This window comes from Rattus norvegicus, chromosome 4, assembly GCF_036323735.1.
Source record: "Rattus norvegicus strain BN/NHsdMcwi chromosome 4, GRCr8, whole genome shotgun sequence".
Taxonomy (NCBI): domain Eukaryota; kingdom Metazoa; phylum Chordata; class Mammalia; order Rodentia; family Muridae; genus Rattus; species Rattus norvegicus.
Window position 1 is genome coordinate 61,697,479 of NC_086022.1, and position 15,118 is coordinate 61,712,596.

A 15,118-nucleotide genomic window follows, 5' to 3' on the forward strand; every position below is an offset into this window, starting at 1 on the left:
AGGGAAGGAAAAGATCTGGTCACTGGCCAGGGAAGGGGGTAGTCAGAAGGAAACTCCTGTGGCCTCAAAAACCAGTTTCCTGCAGCAGACACAGTACCCACTGCCTGTTGAGTGCCATCTTGCTGTGTGGTTGGCAAGGAGGTCTTGGTCTTTGGCTTGCTGCCTAGATGATAATGAGTCAAAGGCTGGATGATGAGACCTTTCAGGGAGCACTTGAGAACATTTGGAAGATGTGCTGCCCTTGACTCATCTAAACTCCTGAGTCCTGTCCTTAACAAGGCTCTTTCTTACAGACTTCCAGTCCTCAGAAACCCCATAGCCCTTGTGTTCTTGACCTGCTTCATTTCTGTTCCTTCACCCTAGAAGGCATTTTTATTAACAAGGCAGGCTCTACCCCAAACACGTGTCTCCATGCTCCAATACTGAGGTTTGAGTGAATTAGTGATGTTCTAGATACTGTAGGTCCAGCAGGTATCTCCGTTCATTGCCACTAATAAAATCTGGATCCAATAAATGCCAACCTTCCAGTTTACAGCAGAAGCATAAAAGTTTCACTAGCAGGTTCCTGACCTTGGCATTGCCAAGATTTGTGTCGCTGTGCCCTCGTGGATCCTGTGACTACCAAGCCAGATAGGTTTGCCAAGGAAGTTATCTTTAAGGTCCTATTCCTGAGAAACGTGAGCAGTGATTTCTCTCACTTTCACTACTATGGCCAAGAGCTCATTGGACATGGCTGTGTTCAAGGCTTTTGTCCACACTCTGTCATCCGTAGAGAACCAATCTCTGTGTGGGATGGAAAACTCAGGTTCCCACAGAGAGGACATAACTGTCAACAGAAGTGAAGGCTCCTGCTGCTCCTGTTGCCTGCCTGTGAAACTGTCAGGCTTCTTACAGACAACACAGGCTCCCCTGCTGCCTTCATGGTCCCTGAGGGGCATAGTAGCCTAGGCTAGAGATTATTGTCTGCACACAGAACTGACCCTTTCCATGCCAGAAGCAGAAGATGCTTGATGTCTGTCCCTTGCAATTGTTTGCCTCCTGCAGAGTGCATAAGTAAGGCATTTCTCCAAAGAGAATACTTAGGAAAAGTGAGAAAAGGAGTGTGTGTGTGTGTGTGTGTGTGTGTGTGTGTGTGTGTGTGTGAACGAGATAACAGAGAAGTTTGTAGAGGGTTGGAAAAATAAGAATGGAGAGGGTAAGTAAGAACAGGGACTAGAACTTTCTCATCTGAAGCTAATGGGCGAAGACATGTTGACTAGGATGTGCCTTCCAGTCTTCTCCCTGATATGCTATTAGCTCCCCCATGGTATGGCTTCATTTCTGATACTCTTCTTTGCCCTGAGGAGACTGGTCTGGACCAGGGCATGTCTGAGGTTCTCTGTTAGCCCCTGGGCAGATCAACTACATCGATTTATCTTTGGAGGTTCTGGATGGGTGGAGGCAAGTGGCTAGAGGCAACTCAGTTACTGGCTTTGTACCCTGTTCTCAGCCCTAGGCTGCCTGCTGTTCAATGGTCCCATTCTCTCTGCAGAGCTTAGCTAATGCTTCCATCCCCTCCAAGGCTCTGCCCAGCCTACAGCTAGCCAGTCCATCCCCCGCCCCCCAGGCTGACCATGACCCTGCATGGAGTCTTCTCCGCCATGCATACAATTCCTTCTTCCCACTCCCGCCAAGCTGGCCTTCATGCTGGGACTTTAGCAGAGATGCCTTATCGATTGCTAAGAATGCAATAAAGCCCTGACAATGAACTTCAAACAAGTGTTCTCATCAGCTGACTGCACACGGAGAACAGAAAGGTCAGCCTTGACCCTCTTCTTGAACTTACAGAATTTCTGCCTACAATGAGCCCCCTCTTCAGAGAGGCTCTGAAAGTTACCTAGCTCTCCTCCTCCCCCATACCAGAACTGGCTGGCCCTGGCAACCTGGACTGCTGACTTCCATTGCTCTGGCAGGGAGGGGCTGAGTTCTGCCCATGACTTTAGGTCACTTTTCTTGCTGAGCTTTGCCCAACCTAGTGGGAGGCCAGCCTCTGGGGCCCCACATCAGAGCTCAGGGAGTGCTATTCAGGCAAAGGTCCTGGATTCTTCCACGTTCGTGAGTCTGAGTGTGATGGGTAGAAAGAAGCTGGAAGGAATCTTCAGCGGAGTGTTATGGTAGGTGGATGGAAATACAGACAGGATGTCATTTTGAGCCTCATGCTGTGATGCCTTTAAATGTGGCTTTCAGAGGCCTCTGGGAATAGATGGCTGATGTACCCCAGACTCGGAGGAATGAAAGCCTCACTCCTTGATCCCTCCAACTCCAGCTTGTGGGTCTTGCTAGACACTAAGATGTGAGAGCTGCAAGAACGGGTCAGGTCTAGTGTTTCCCTTGTGCCCAATACACTCAGAGTGGCACACAGATGCATCCATGTCAGCTTAGGGAGTGCGTGTATGCCAGATGCCCAGGCTCCCCTCAGAGCTGCTTCCAGGGCAGCTTTCACTTATATCTAAAGCCAGAGATCTTCGCCACTGGTGGGGAGATGGCACAGAGTTCATGAGGGTTCCTTAGAAGGTGTATTTAAATGCTTACAATGTGTCACCTTCTTTGTGCTACGCTGCATGCCATAGATATAGCATGTTGTTTGTACATGGCACACCCTGCTGTGGTCCCTGAGTGAGCCAACAGCGGCTCTTCTCTGCTCAGCTCCTACAGACAAAGTCTGCACACAGTAAATGAGTGAGAGTCATACTACTAGGGACAGGGTTAAAATCGGAGGAACCGGGAGATCAGAGGGTAATGGAGTGTATATAAGCAGAGCATGATATTCCTATAGAAAATGTCATAATGAGGCCCATTACTGGGCATAATGGATATGAAACAATAGTCTTTAAATAAACAATAACAACAAAACAACAAAGAAAAGCCAACCCAGGGAAAGTAGAGTCCACTGCTACGGATAGTACAATAGAAAGGACAGCCAATCACATGCCAGCTTCAGGAGAATGAACAATTGGGTTCTCTCAGGGAAGGCAGTACAGCAATCAACAGTTCTGAGGAAAGCAAGAGGCTCTCCTCTCACACTTAACCACAAGCAAAAACCCGACTGCGAGAGTAAAGGATGAAAGCATTCAGGGGTCACCACCACTACCATGACAAGGTGCGTAGAGACAGAAGTGGGATGAGGGCTGGGAAAAGGATAGTGGCAGGAGCAATGGGAAGATGTATGTTATGCATGCATGCATGTGTACTGTGTGTATGGTATATAGGTGAACGGACACGGATGGCATGTAGATATGTGTATGTACATATTGTGGTTTCATGTATATTCAGAGTATACATCTGTTCACAATACCTGTGCCTGCATGGACCATGCATGTGTATATGATCTATATATATGTTACATATGCTCTGCATGTGTATGCGTGTAGTAGAAATATGTATGGGGGGTGGGATTCAGAGACTACATCTCCTTCTGGGCCTAAAGGATACTACAGTCATTAAGATCCATGCTGTTCCATATAGGGAGGTGGGTCACTTGGTAACCTCTGCTAGATTCCCAGTGCTTGCTTCAGTGTGGAGGCTGCGAGTTGTGGATGTTCCCACTGCAGGGACAGCTGTGGCAGTGACTAGTCTGGAAGCATCAGTCTGCTTCCTGTTCCAGGGTTATAGCCTGCTCCAGACAGACACCCCCAAGACTCCATAGGCCATACTCACCTCTCTACCCAGTTCTTGTAGCTGGGAATGTCCTTGGCGTAGAGCAGCTTGTTCGAGGGGGAATCCTTGCCCAGTCGGTGCTCCGAGGTGGAGCAGGAGTCCATGAAAGTCTGGGCCACCACAGAGAGGCAGGCATCTGTGATGCTGTTCTTATGGATGTCAAACACAAACTGAGGGTTCTTGATCATATTCACCCAAAACCGTAGGGGCAGGCTGTGTGGAGGGAAGAAGCATCTCGTCAGGAGTGGCAGGGTAGTGGGGTACAGCTTGAGGCATCATTGTTCTGAGAAGGAACAATGGGCACATCCCACAGAGCCTGGAAACCATCTGTGACTGCTGCGGGAAGTAAAGGGTACAGGCAGGGGAGTGGGTCTATTCAGCATACAGGAAATCAGCAGGATTGGGGTGAGGTGGGGTTCACCTAGAGACGTACCACTGGAGGAACGTGAGAGGATACCCAGTTGTGATGTGGGACTCTGTGCTTTCCTTTTGGAATAGGAATCAGCCCTGTGCATACCACAAAGCAGAATTTAGGTCTTCATTTCTATCTGCCTGTTGCTGGGACTGTCTCTTTGGTAAGCATAGATTTTTGCATCTGACTGCTTACTGCATGATTTGGCAAAAGACACACCCTTGTTTCCTGTCTAGTGCCATAGGCTACTTCCTGCCTGTGAAGGAACCGGCATAGAGGATGGTTATAACCAAGTGATCTTTTATCACCAGGATGCCATGTAGCACTAACCCCTTCTTTACCCCATGGCATCCAATCCCTTCCCTCCTGTCTTCCAGTCAGTACCTACTGCCTGCCAAGAGCTCAGTTAACAACAGGAAATACAAGGACAGGGACACATCCTCTGTCCTCAGGAATCCTGCATTCTAGGGTTGCAGGGACGGTGCATGCAGCCAAATGCACATGCTTCCCACTGAGAGCAGAGAATATTGGACTGAACCAGGCACCAAATCTACACAGACAGCAGCCCTTGCAAAGCCTCTTCTGAGGGGACACTTGTTGAGTTTGTTCTTTGTTGTTGTTATTCTGTGAGTAAGTTAGTGTAGGAAGGGAGGGATATAGTTGTGTGTTTGTGCATGTGGAGGCTAGGGTCACCCTCTACTCTCATCACTCCGGAGCCATCATCTCTAATTGTTTAGATTGTTCTTTTGAGACAGGGTCTCTCACCTGCCTGGAGCTCACTGACCAGGTTTACCTGGCTGACCAGAAATCTTTGGAGTCCCTCTTGCCTTGGTCTCTCCAGTGCCAACTTACAAGAGCGACTACAATGACCAGCTTCTTCTATAGGTGTTGGGGATTGAACTCATGTCCAATACATGCATGGCAAGCCCTTTACCAACTGAGCCATCTCCCAGTTCCTCATTTCCCATTTTGAGACAGGATCTTAAGTAGCCCAGGCTGTCCTTAAATTTATTACGTGACTGAGGATCCGCTGCCTTTGCTTTGTAAGTACTGGAGTTCATGTGTGTACCACAACACAGTTTATGTGGTTTGGGGGATCAAACCTAGAGCTCAAACATCCCCAGGTCTATGCTTACTTAAAACACTGCATAGGTGTATTCCTTAGATGGACGACAGGTAGGGAATGCACATGTAGAGACAAAGAAAAAATCATATTATGGCCTGATTCTGTAGTCACTGCACTAGACAGAAGGCCTGCAGGTGGAGGAGCATCCGGAGCACAGTGTTTTGGGCTGTGTTCTTCCTGTCTGTCTAGCTCTGCAGCTCCCACCAACCTGCTGAGCTGCCAGTAAGGAGGGGGACAGTGAGGCCCTGCTTTCTTCTTTCTCTCTGCTCCCACCTCTGCCTCCTGCCTCTTTCCCTGATGTTTTATTGTTGTTTTGGTGGCTGTGCTCACGGCTGGTGATAGTTACAATGCCGGCGTGTGTTTGGCTCGCCTCTTAGAACTTAACATCTTTGAATTACGTTATTTCAAGGCACCAGGTACAATAGTTTTGCTCTTGTTCTATCTGCCAGCAGCCAATCTGTATAATACAAACAACAGGCACCATAAATGCGGGAAGACCTGACATCCGCAGATGCCAATCAATCAACAAGCATTTATTAAGTCTCTACAATAAGTGCCACATAGGGTTGGGGCAGGCACACTGAGGTTTGCTAATATCTGGTGTCGGTCATTTGCATCATCGTGGGGAATCTAGGGCAGGAAATAAACGGAGTGGCAGCACATGGGTCCAGGGTCTCACAGTGGCTTCCCAACCTTCCTAAAAGGCAGTCGTGGTTTCTGGACTTGAAGCTCTGGGCTTGGTTTCCCTTCTAGGTTATTTTCCTGTTCCAGTCTCCCTTGCTTTTTCCTTTGTCCCACTCAGATGAGAGGTGTTGGGAACCCACGTGGCGGCTGGAACTGTTTTTCCCTGTCCCTTAAGCCAGCAGTGAGGCAGGTATACCACACAGGAAGCAGAGGTACCATTGAAGCTCCTGCCTAATGAAATATTAGCATGTCATTAACATCAGCGGTGATGCTCATCTCCGGCTGATTACAGCCACTCCGGCTAAATGGGAAGGAGTGTTATTTAACAGAGAACCTGTAGAGAACTGGGGGAGAAGGGGTGGGAGGGGCAGGCGAGTCATACCTTGAATCAGGAATAAAGAGACAATGCCCTCAGCATCGGGGATGATGAACTCTAGTCACAGACAGAGTTGATTATTTCTAACTGCATAGGGTCCCTGGCACCAGGGGATGAGGGCAGGGACAGGAGACACCCTTCTAAGGAAGAACTTGAAGCTGGTGTCATTCTTCCTACAGTAAATGAAGTGTGCTTTTTTCCTGGGCTCCCTATTTCCAGGTCCATGTCTGTAGGCAGCACCTGCAACCTTGGGATGACTCAGAAAGAAAGCTGCCACATAGGGGGGTGGTTTACAAAGTCACGAGGGCTCAGTGGAGCATCTGCCCCATCTGAAGGTGGCTGAGACTAGGTAAAGACTCATCAGGGTGATGTAGATTTGGGGGTGGGTGCTGCCCCTCAGATGCCTCCCAAGAGTCACACAGGCAGGACTCAGAGAGATGAAACCTAACTCACCAGAGTGGCTACACAGAATGGAACCCAAGTTCTAGGGTCCCTGCTTCAGAAAGTTGGTAAGGAATCTGCTGTATGGCTTGAGCCTCTTTGGGGGCTAGTGATCCTCTGCAAGTCAAAGAGGGAAAGGCCACAGAATGTCCAGGAGAATAGCACTGATACCCCAAGATGACTTCTGCTTTCTCAGTTGTCAGGTCTGGGCCCCTAGATGGGCATCAGGGTGCCTGCTTATACCCTAGAGCTTGGCAAATCTTAGTAGTTACAGCTCTGGGCACTAGGTCTATGCTGTTTCAGAAGAAACAGCTGGCGAAGAGTGGCCTCGAAAGGGGGCAATCGAGATTCAGTTCTAGAGGATGGGCATCAGCTAGTGCTGCTGGAGCTCAAGCAGGGTCATCGCTGCCCGCACCTCATCAATATTTACTGAGCCCCATTTCTTCAAGCTTCTGCATCCTGTGTTGAATACTGATGCTTGGCCTTGTGACTTCAACCTCAAATGAAATATTCGCTCCATACATATGGCAGGGGGGATATTGTGCATTCAAAGGAGAGTGGGGCCCATGGTAGAGATGCTCAGAGTGCTGTCAGTAGTTAGAAAACCCTGTGTCCTTCAGGGAACACAATGTGACTCTGGGCAGTTTGGGGAAGAAAAAGATAAGCTGATTGGATAGGGTTGGGGTGTACCTCATTCAGCCAGGGACCATCTGCTTGTGCCTCAAAACCCTCCTGACCTGTTCAACACGTGCATTTCCTATGCTAGCATTTGTCCATGTCTATAGACAACTGCCTCTCGTCCATCCCACATCTTTACCTGCTGGCTTCCTGAGGGCAGGGACCCTAACTAATCTAAGAGCCTCAGTATTAGTCATATTGCCCCATCCCCAGGATGCAGTTGGATGCCACAGAGCCTGGCTGTCGTGGTATTTATGAGCTTTTGCTCATCGAATTAGCATAGTTTGTTGACTGAATAACTGGCTGGGAAGAAAGGTACAAAGACAGATTAGAGAGGGAAGTGAGACAGTGGGGTAGAACAGAGCCTGGGGTCCAGTAGAGTAGCAGGTTGACAGTGGCCAGTTCACCGCTGGAAAGCCTGCCTCCCTGATGCAGGCCTGGGTGGGCGGGTCACTGATCTCTGTAGATGTGCCCTTCCCCCCTTCACTTACCAGTTGCTCTTCCAGGTATGGCGGACATGCGGGTCATGGATGCCATGCTTATCAGCCTGCTCATCAAGGAAGTCAAACATGTACTTGATGGCTAGGGGCAGAGCGGAACCACGGTGGGCTGTGCTGAAGATGGTCTCGAACAGGTCATCCACAAACTTCTGCAGTGTGCCCTGGGGAAGGGGACATTCAGATGCAGCCCAGGCTAGGCAGATCTAATCTGGGGGTGGGAGGGTGGGTTGGAAAGCTACCTCAGGGACAGGTCAAGCGAGGTCAGTGCTCTGAACCTCTGCTGAACATGACATTGGGGAGGGGGTGGGGCGGGAGGAGGAGAGGACACTGCTCATCAGATCTCCCCTTTCACAGTTCCCTGGGAGTTCTACCTTTCCTCTGTGCACAGACCATAGGCAGAAGACACAGGACAAGGGCCAAAACTACCTTTCTCTGCCAGTCACAGGGTTTGGTTTCATATCTCTGCCAGCGCTATTGTATCACGTTCCTAAAATGCTAATGAGTATGCTTGGTCAGAGCTGACAAATACAATCTGCTGGTTCTGTTTGGCTACTACCTTACTGATGGGACATGGCATCCCTGAGAAAAAGTGGTTCTTCCCTAAGGAATGGTGGGGGTATGGGGAGAGACGTGGAGAGTGTCTGCAGGTGAGACAGGGTGCTGAGGAAGGTGGGAAGGAAACCTTAGATTGTGTGCTAATTGATGTCTGCTTGGATATTCCCAGAGTGACAGGTTGAACAGGATCCTGCAGCTCGATCCCACAGCACCCCTGGGCTCCTGACAGTCCCTGATGTGGGAGGTCAACAAAAGGGCCTGGTGCATGCTTAGCACCTGTGCTAGCAATTACGTGTCTGTTTGGTATGTAGGGATGCATGTATGCATGTGCATGTGCATGTGTGTGCCCATGCGGAAGCCAGGGGGCAACCTCGAGTGTTTTCCTCCATCTCTCCCCACAGTTTATGAGACAGGAGTTTTGCTTGCTATTTGGCTAAACTGGCTGGTCAGCAAACTCCAGGCAGTCTCCCTTCTCAGCCTCTCCAGCATAAGCAAGGCACTGTGCATAGATTCCCTTTCTAATGAGGACTTAGACTATCAAACTTGGGTTCTCACGCTTTCATAGCAAGCTCTTTACCAACTGAGCCATCTCTTCAGCCCTCAACCCCAGTATTTTCATGGCAGATGAAGGCCCTTCCTGTGACCACACGTTCCCTGTACCCTGTTCTCCTGTCAGATACCTTTGTGGCCAGCAGTCGTGTCAGATAGATCTCAGACACCATCTTGCTCCCCCGATCCCCCTCTTTCTGGTCTCCATGTTCATGGTTCTTCACCAGATGCCACAGCTTGACCCCACTTTCCAGGTCAGGGGTGATCATGGGTGTTCGGGAACGGAGGCTGTCAGGGCTGCCTGTGTACCGGATCATGTTTTCTGCCAATGTAAGAGTGCAGCAGCCCAGTAAGAGTGAGAGTGGCAGTCCTATACCCAACAGTCCACAGCACACTCCTCTCCCAAGCCAAAGCCACTATTATTTGCTCCTTCATGCCACTGGCTGGCGCTGCTACTTTGCCTCCAAGTGGCACATGCCCCGAAATGCTTCTGCCTTTCCTGCCACCTACAGAAATTAACTGTAGCGAATTCTACCCACTCATGCCGCCCTGACTCCTGTACTTGGCATTGAGTCAACCCTTAATTATTCAATTTGTAGAAATATAAGCTTGTGCTTCTTGTACACTTTTCCTTGTACGTGCTCTCAAGTCCTGTAGCGCATGTGGCCAATTAACTGCACATGTAAGAGCAGGTAGCCTGTGTTTCTTAATGAGTCTTGGCTAGGGCAGCTGCTCATCTCCATCCCACGCTGGCCCCAGCCAATTCTTCTCACTTACTTTATGAACCTCTTCCTCTATTTTGAGTTATGGTAAAATGGGAACAGACAGGCAAAGGATGAGGTCCCTATCATGCCTGTGTGTAGCTTAAGATGTTCATCTCTTTATCATCCAAAATGACTGGTGGTATCTGTCCTTTTCCCCTAATTCCTGCTTTACAACAAGAATGCCATTGCTCAGGGTGATCATGTGACCCTGAGCACACACGTGGTGACAGAACAGGGACTCTCTGGAGCTTTGACATTATAACCAGCGCCCTTTCCCCTCCTTGCCATTCCTGCCATTGCATAATGACAGTGTGATCTTTACCAATCGTTCAAGCTCTGTGCTTCTGAGTTATAACTTACTAATATAAATAATAGAGGGAAATAATAATTATTTAATTCACTAGATTATTTCAAATGTGATGTGAGATGATGGGAAAAAGTAAGGCTTATAGACTGTACGACTTCATGAAGGTTAGGTTCTTTTTCTCTCTCTCTCATGTGTGTGTGTGTGTGTGTGTGTGTGTGTGTGTGTGTGTGTGTGTGTGTATTCATGCATATGTGCGTGTGTATGTATGTGGAGATCAGAGGTTCATCTTGGATGCCATTTCATAAGTGTATCCCTCTTGCTTTTTAAGATGGTTCTCTCATTGGCCTGGAGCTAACCATTAAGCTAAGTTGGCTAGCCAATAAGCTTTAGGTACCCTCCTATTTCCACTTCTCTAGAGCTAAGATTACAAGCATACACCACCAATTCTGGCACTTTTACCTGGGTTCTGGAGATAGAATTTCAATCCTCATGCTTGCATGGCAAGCCTTTTATGAGTGCAGCCATTCCAAGCCCTACATTTCTTTTTGCATGCAGAAAAAAGTTCATACTTATGCCCCAGAGCTAGCAATTAGGACCAGTTGCCCTGTGCCAACATGACTGTTTTCCCCAATGGTCAGCTGACCTGACCCTCTACCTCTAGCCAATGCCGTCTGTTGACCACACCCACTCTGGATGCCTCTGCTTCCCACCCCTTACACCTGATGAGATCTTACCATATTTACTCGCTGAGGTCCTGGAGACAGTGGAGTTATTCACTGCATTATAGGCTGTCACTTGCTTGGACACTAAAGCCACCAAGGAACCATCCGGCACCTACAGGGGTAAAGGTGTCTAAGAGCTTGGGCATAGAAATTCTTCCCACCCATTCCAGGAAATAGGGACAAATTAGGATTTTTCCAGGCAATGAGGGGCAATTAGCACCTTGCTAAAAACTTAGACTTTGGGATCTACTCCCTCCCCTTTTGATAACCCAAGACAAAGACCTGAGTTGTAGCTGCATTACATTTTGTGGGTTCTATATGGTGCAACTTCTGCTCCCTCACTTTCTCCCTCCCTAGACTTTTTGGAGAGCATCCAACCTTAAATGCTCAGGACGCCTTTTAAACAGGGTCCTTGAAGAATCTCCCCACACCCTACAAGAAACAGGCACGTCAGCATCTTATCTCCAAGGAGGCTAGAGTCTCTGACTGGGTGATGTCAGCTCCCCTTGGAGCTCCCCGATCCCCTTCCTTTTGGTCTCCATGCTCATGGTTCACTACTTGCCACCAAGGATCATGGGTTGCTGGTGAAGAAATAAAATGGGGGCTTGGTGTCGAACCCTGAGTGGCTGTAACTTAAAACTTGTAGCTTCCAAGAACTTTGCCATCTACTGGACCAGCTCCTGGCTTCTGTGGTCAGCTCACCTGGTAGTGGGCTACTGTGTTGAGTCTCTTCCAATCATTCTCAATCTTGGTGGTGATATCTTCGTCCTGCAGAATCATTCTCGCCCCACTTCCTTGTCGCCACTCTGCAGAGAGAATGGTGGCAATTCAGAAAGGCCCTAAGGTCCCTCCTGGGAGCATCCTGTTCCTGTGTGTCTCACATCAGAACCACATGGTGCCATCTCCAGAATGCATTCACAGACAGACTAATGAAGCACAAGTCGCCCCAAGAGGATGAATTTTGATGTTGTCAAGGCAGAGAGGGCCAGACCACAAGTTCTGGTCCCAAGTCAACAAATTATGTCAAAAGAAAGGAGACATTAATAACACCACCTGTTCTCCCTGCACCTGTGAGCGCTCAGAGCATCACGAAGCACTGTGTAGTATACAAGGGATGAATGAACTAGAACTCAACAGGACACAAAGGGCTCAGCAAAGTACTGGCAAATGCAGGTGGCACTAACACGACAGCTCCACTCACTGTCTGTATTGGAAATTCCCAGAGGTGGTGAAATCTATTTTGCAGGTTCACTCATGCAGCCCCTCACCTTTTTTCCTTGGTATGCTTTGCAGGGAGTGGTGGATCACCCTTGCAAGAGGATTGAGTAAAAACTGTATGGACCATTCTTATACCTCCAAACTAAATAACATCATATATACCTCTGTCTCTGTCTCTCTGTCTCTGTCTCTCTCTGTCTCTCTCTGTCTCTCTCTGTCTCGGTCTCTCTCTCTCTCTCTCTCTCTCTCTCTCTCTCTCTCTCTCTCTCTCTGTGTGTGTGTGTGTGTGTGTAAAATTCCTACTTCCCTGTCCCCCACTTCAGTATCTACACCCCAGGCTCTTGTTGATGCATTCTAGAAAGAGACAGGGTTTAAGAGCTGGTTTCTCATCAGCTGGAAACCTGTGTCTTATTTAGCAGAGATCACATGTGGAGAGAGAAGGACACATCACAGTCTTGAAACACACATGGAAATATATGTGCATGGCAGCTCTCCTACATGTGCTCACACATGTGTGCGCGTACACATAGATACCATCCCCATGAGCACACACCTGCAAGTGGTAACAGCCTTTTCAAGTCAAACGTAACATGTGTCCCATCCAAGTAGCTGCTGGCCTGGTTCTCAGGTAGCCCATACAGTGAGTCCTGGATCACAGATGTTGCCATTACTAATTGTGCAAAGCACACTGGGTTTGCTCAGAGTGCATGCAAATGGATACAGGCATCCCTTGCATAACACTGCCTGCCTAGCCTGTCCTATGGGCCCCAGAGATACATGTGTAGATTCCTGCCTTGCTTCCCTCCTGCCAAGGTCAGGCTGTGCCTCCCCTTCTGGCTCCATTTGAGTCACAAAAAGTTCCATTTTTTCTTACATTGCGTGTGCTGTGGTTACAACTGTTGACTCCACCGAACATGGGATCCAGGCCTAGAAGGGAAGCATCTTGCCCTGGGAAGAGCAAAGGGGTTCTTGATACCCTAGCCCAGCCTTGCTTCATCAGGGCATGCATCCCTGCTGCCTAGCTTTTGCACCATGCTAAGATTCAAAGGGGTGGTTCAAGTATGGCCTGTTTGTTCACTGGAGTGGAGAAGTCACTGGGGATTCCTGTCTCTGAGGCCTGCAGATGATTCTGATGGAATTTCTCAGGGTGATTTGGGCCTGGGGCAGGTAGGGTGATGTGTAGGAGGGAAGTGCTCTGTGAAGCACATGCTGGCCCATGTTTCCATCATTAGGCTGTTCCTTTCTGTTTGCTCTTTCAATTCCCCATGGGTCTATAAACTCTCATGCCGCAGAAAGAGGAATCGCTCTATTCTGGTCAAGCAGCTGATTCTCAGTGCAGTGGACCATGGTGACAACCAGCTGGGCAGAGAAACATGGCAGTGGGTGTGTTCTGCTTACATGGTGAAGTCAGAAGCTGCATTGATGTGATGAGGGCAGCACAGGAGAAACTTCAAAGCACCCCACGGAGGGTTTTGGCTATTAACTGAGTCAGAGAAGGTTCTCCCTGGGGTCCAGCTTCCAGTCTCCTAGATTAGTAACATACTGGTACCCTTGATGGTAGGGCTACAGTAGTCTCCATGATATCTGGGCACTAATGAGCTACTGGGCTGCAGTGTCAAATTTCCATTGCAAAACTCCCCCCTGGCGTTGTGCAATGCACAGCCTGTCCAGACATATTCAGGAGCCATGGTTGTGAGTCTTGTCCAGTAATTATGTAAGCAAATGGGAGTCTGTTCCCATGCCCCCATTCAAAAAAATAGGGCAGAAAAAGGCCGAGTCTCCCCAGGGGCACAGACTGTCCTTGGAGTAAGATATTGATGAAGCTGGATACCTACCAGCAGGGCTCACACATTGCACAGGAAGCCCTTGACAAATATCCATGCATTGAATGAACAAGTGGGCACACAAGCTACTGAAGAAAGGGCACATGTGACTTGGTCATGATTGCCTGTTTTATCACCGTAAAAAGAGGACCTCACATTTGTGTTATGTCCATCCCACGGCAGATGGGCAGTGAGCGACAGTTGGAGGTGAACTGTGAGCTGCTGCTAGCGACCTGGGAGAGAGAATTATGGGAACTGAGAAGTGTGACCTGGTCTTTGATCATTGTCCCACATTCCACCAACATTACAACTGGGAAAATGAAAAACAGGTCAATTCAGGAAGCCAGGCGCAGAGGCCATCATGCCAGGCTGTGCTTCAGTATACTGGTCCCCTGAGTTCACAACCAGGGGCCTTCACAGCTCCCCTTCCCCTTTAGGGGTCACTCGGGGTCCACAAAAAGAGTCTCTCAGAGCAGAGCATGGGTGTGGATACAGCTCAGGCACTGTCGCCTAAGGCCAGCCATGAGTGCTTGGAATGGGAGGAAGGGAAACAAAAGGAGGGGCTTGTACTCTCAACTGTTGCCAGAATTATAATGTCATGACTAAACCTCTTCGGAGCTCTGACAGGCCGCTAACTACTTTCCTTGGGCCTAGTGCTTCCCTTCCCACGATGTGGCATGATCTCGTGTTTCCCCACAACCATGGTATGGATGCTGGGCAGTGGGCAGGCAAGACACACACTTACCATGGATGCCAGTGCTCAGTCTCAGGGTCTAGAGCTATAGGAAAAAGCCTCTGGGCTACCCAGTCTGACAGCCTCCAACCAAGGCACATGCCTGAGCAGTGTATCTATAGGTGCCTGGGATTTGGCAGTCGTTGTCTTTTAATCTCAAGCAGTTAGGGATGTCCCCTTAAATACCAACATAAGGGCTGTAAGATGAATCAGGGACACTTAGCCATGCTTTCAGAGCCCTTAAGTCTGCTATTTTTGTTACTTCTTACACAGAAAACTTGCTATGTGCTTTTTACCTAAACTATCAGAAAGGTTTTTAAAGACTGAAGATGTGTGTCATCCCAATTCTCTGTTGATGAAAGACAACCTGGGGGCTGGGTGGCTGCTATTGGCAGCTTCATTCCTGCGATTGTAACAAAGAAGCCAGGCCTATCCGTTGGCCACCGAGTTGATCTCTGGGTGGAGGGGAGTGTGGGGCTACAACTGGAAGGCAACCCTAAGTTCCCTGACAGATTTTCAGTAGATCAACAAGGG

The 15,118-nt window shown here is 48.9% G+C and overlaps 1 protein-coding gene and 1 long non-coding RNA gene across 5 annotated transcripts in view; one reads left to right on the forward strand and one right to left on the reverse strand.

The window, feature by feature from the left end:
- Plxna4 (plexin A4) overlaps window positions 1-15,118 on the reverse strand; it is a 441,985-nt gene that overhangs the window by 9,996 nt on the left and 416,871 nt on the right. For both annotated transcript variants that reach the window (XM_063285987.1, NM_001107852.3), the window contains 5 exons: window positions 11,513-11,616; window positions 10,823-10,922; window positions 9,149-9,339; window positions 7,905-8,074; window positions 3,697-3,909 (listed from right to left, as the gene is read on the reverse strand). In XM_063285987.1, coding sequence (XP_063142057.1) covers window positions 3,697-3,909; window positions 7,905-8,074; window positions 9,149-9,339; window positions 10,823-10,922; window positions 11,513-11,616 — 778 coding nt within the window. The remainder of the gene's footprint in view (window positions 1-3,696; window positions 3,910-7,904; window positions 8,075-9,148; window positions 9,340-10,822; window positions 10,923-11,512; window positions 11,617-15,118) is intronic.
- The window catches only part of LOC108350688 (uncharacterized), an 84,095-nt gene continuing 71,976 nt past the window's right edge, over window positions 3,000-15,118 (forward strand). For all 3 annotated transcript variants that reach the window (XR_001837561.3, XR_005504158.2, XR_005504157.2), the window contains exon 1: window positions 3,000-3,139. This is a non-coding gene — a long non-coding RNA (uncharacterized LOC108350688). The remainder of the gene's footprint in view (window positions 3,140-15,118) is intronic.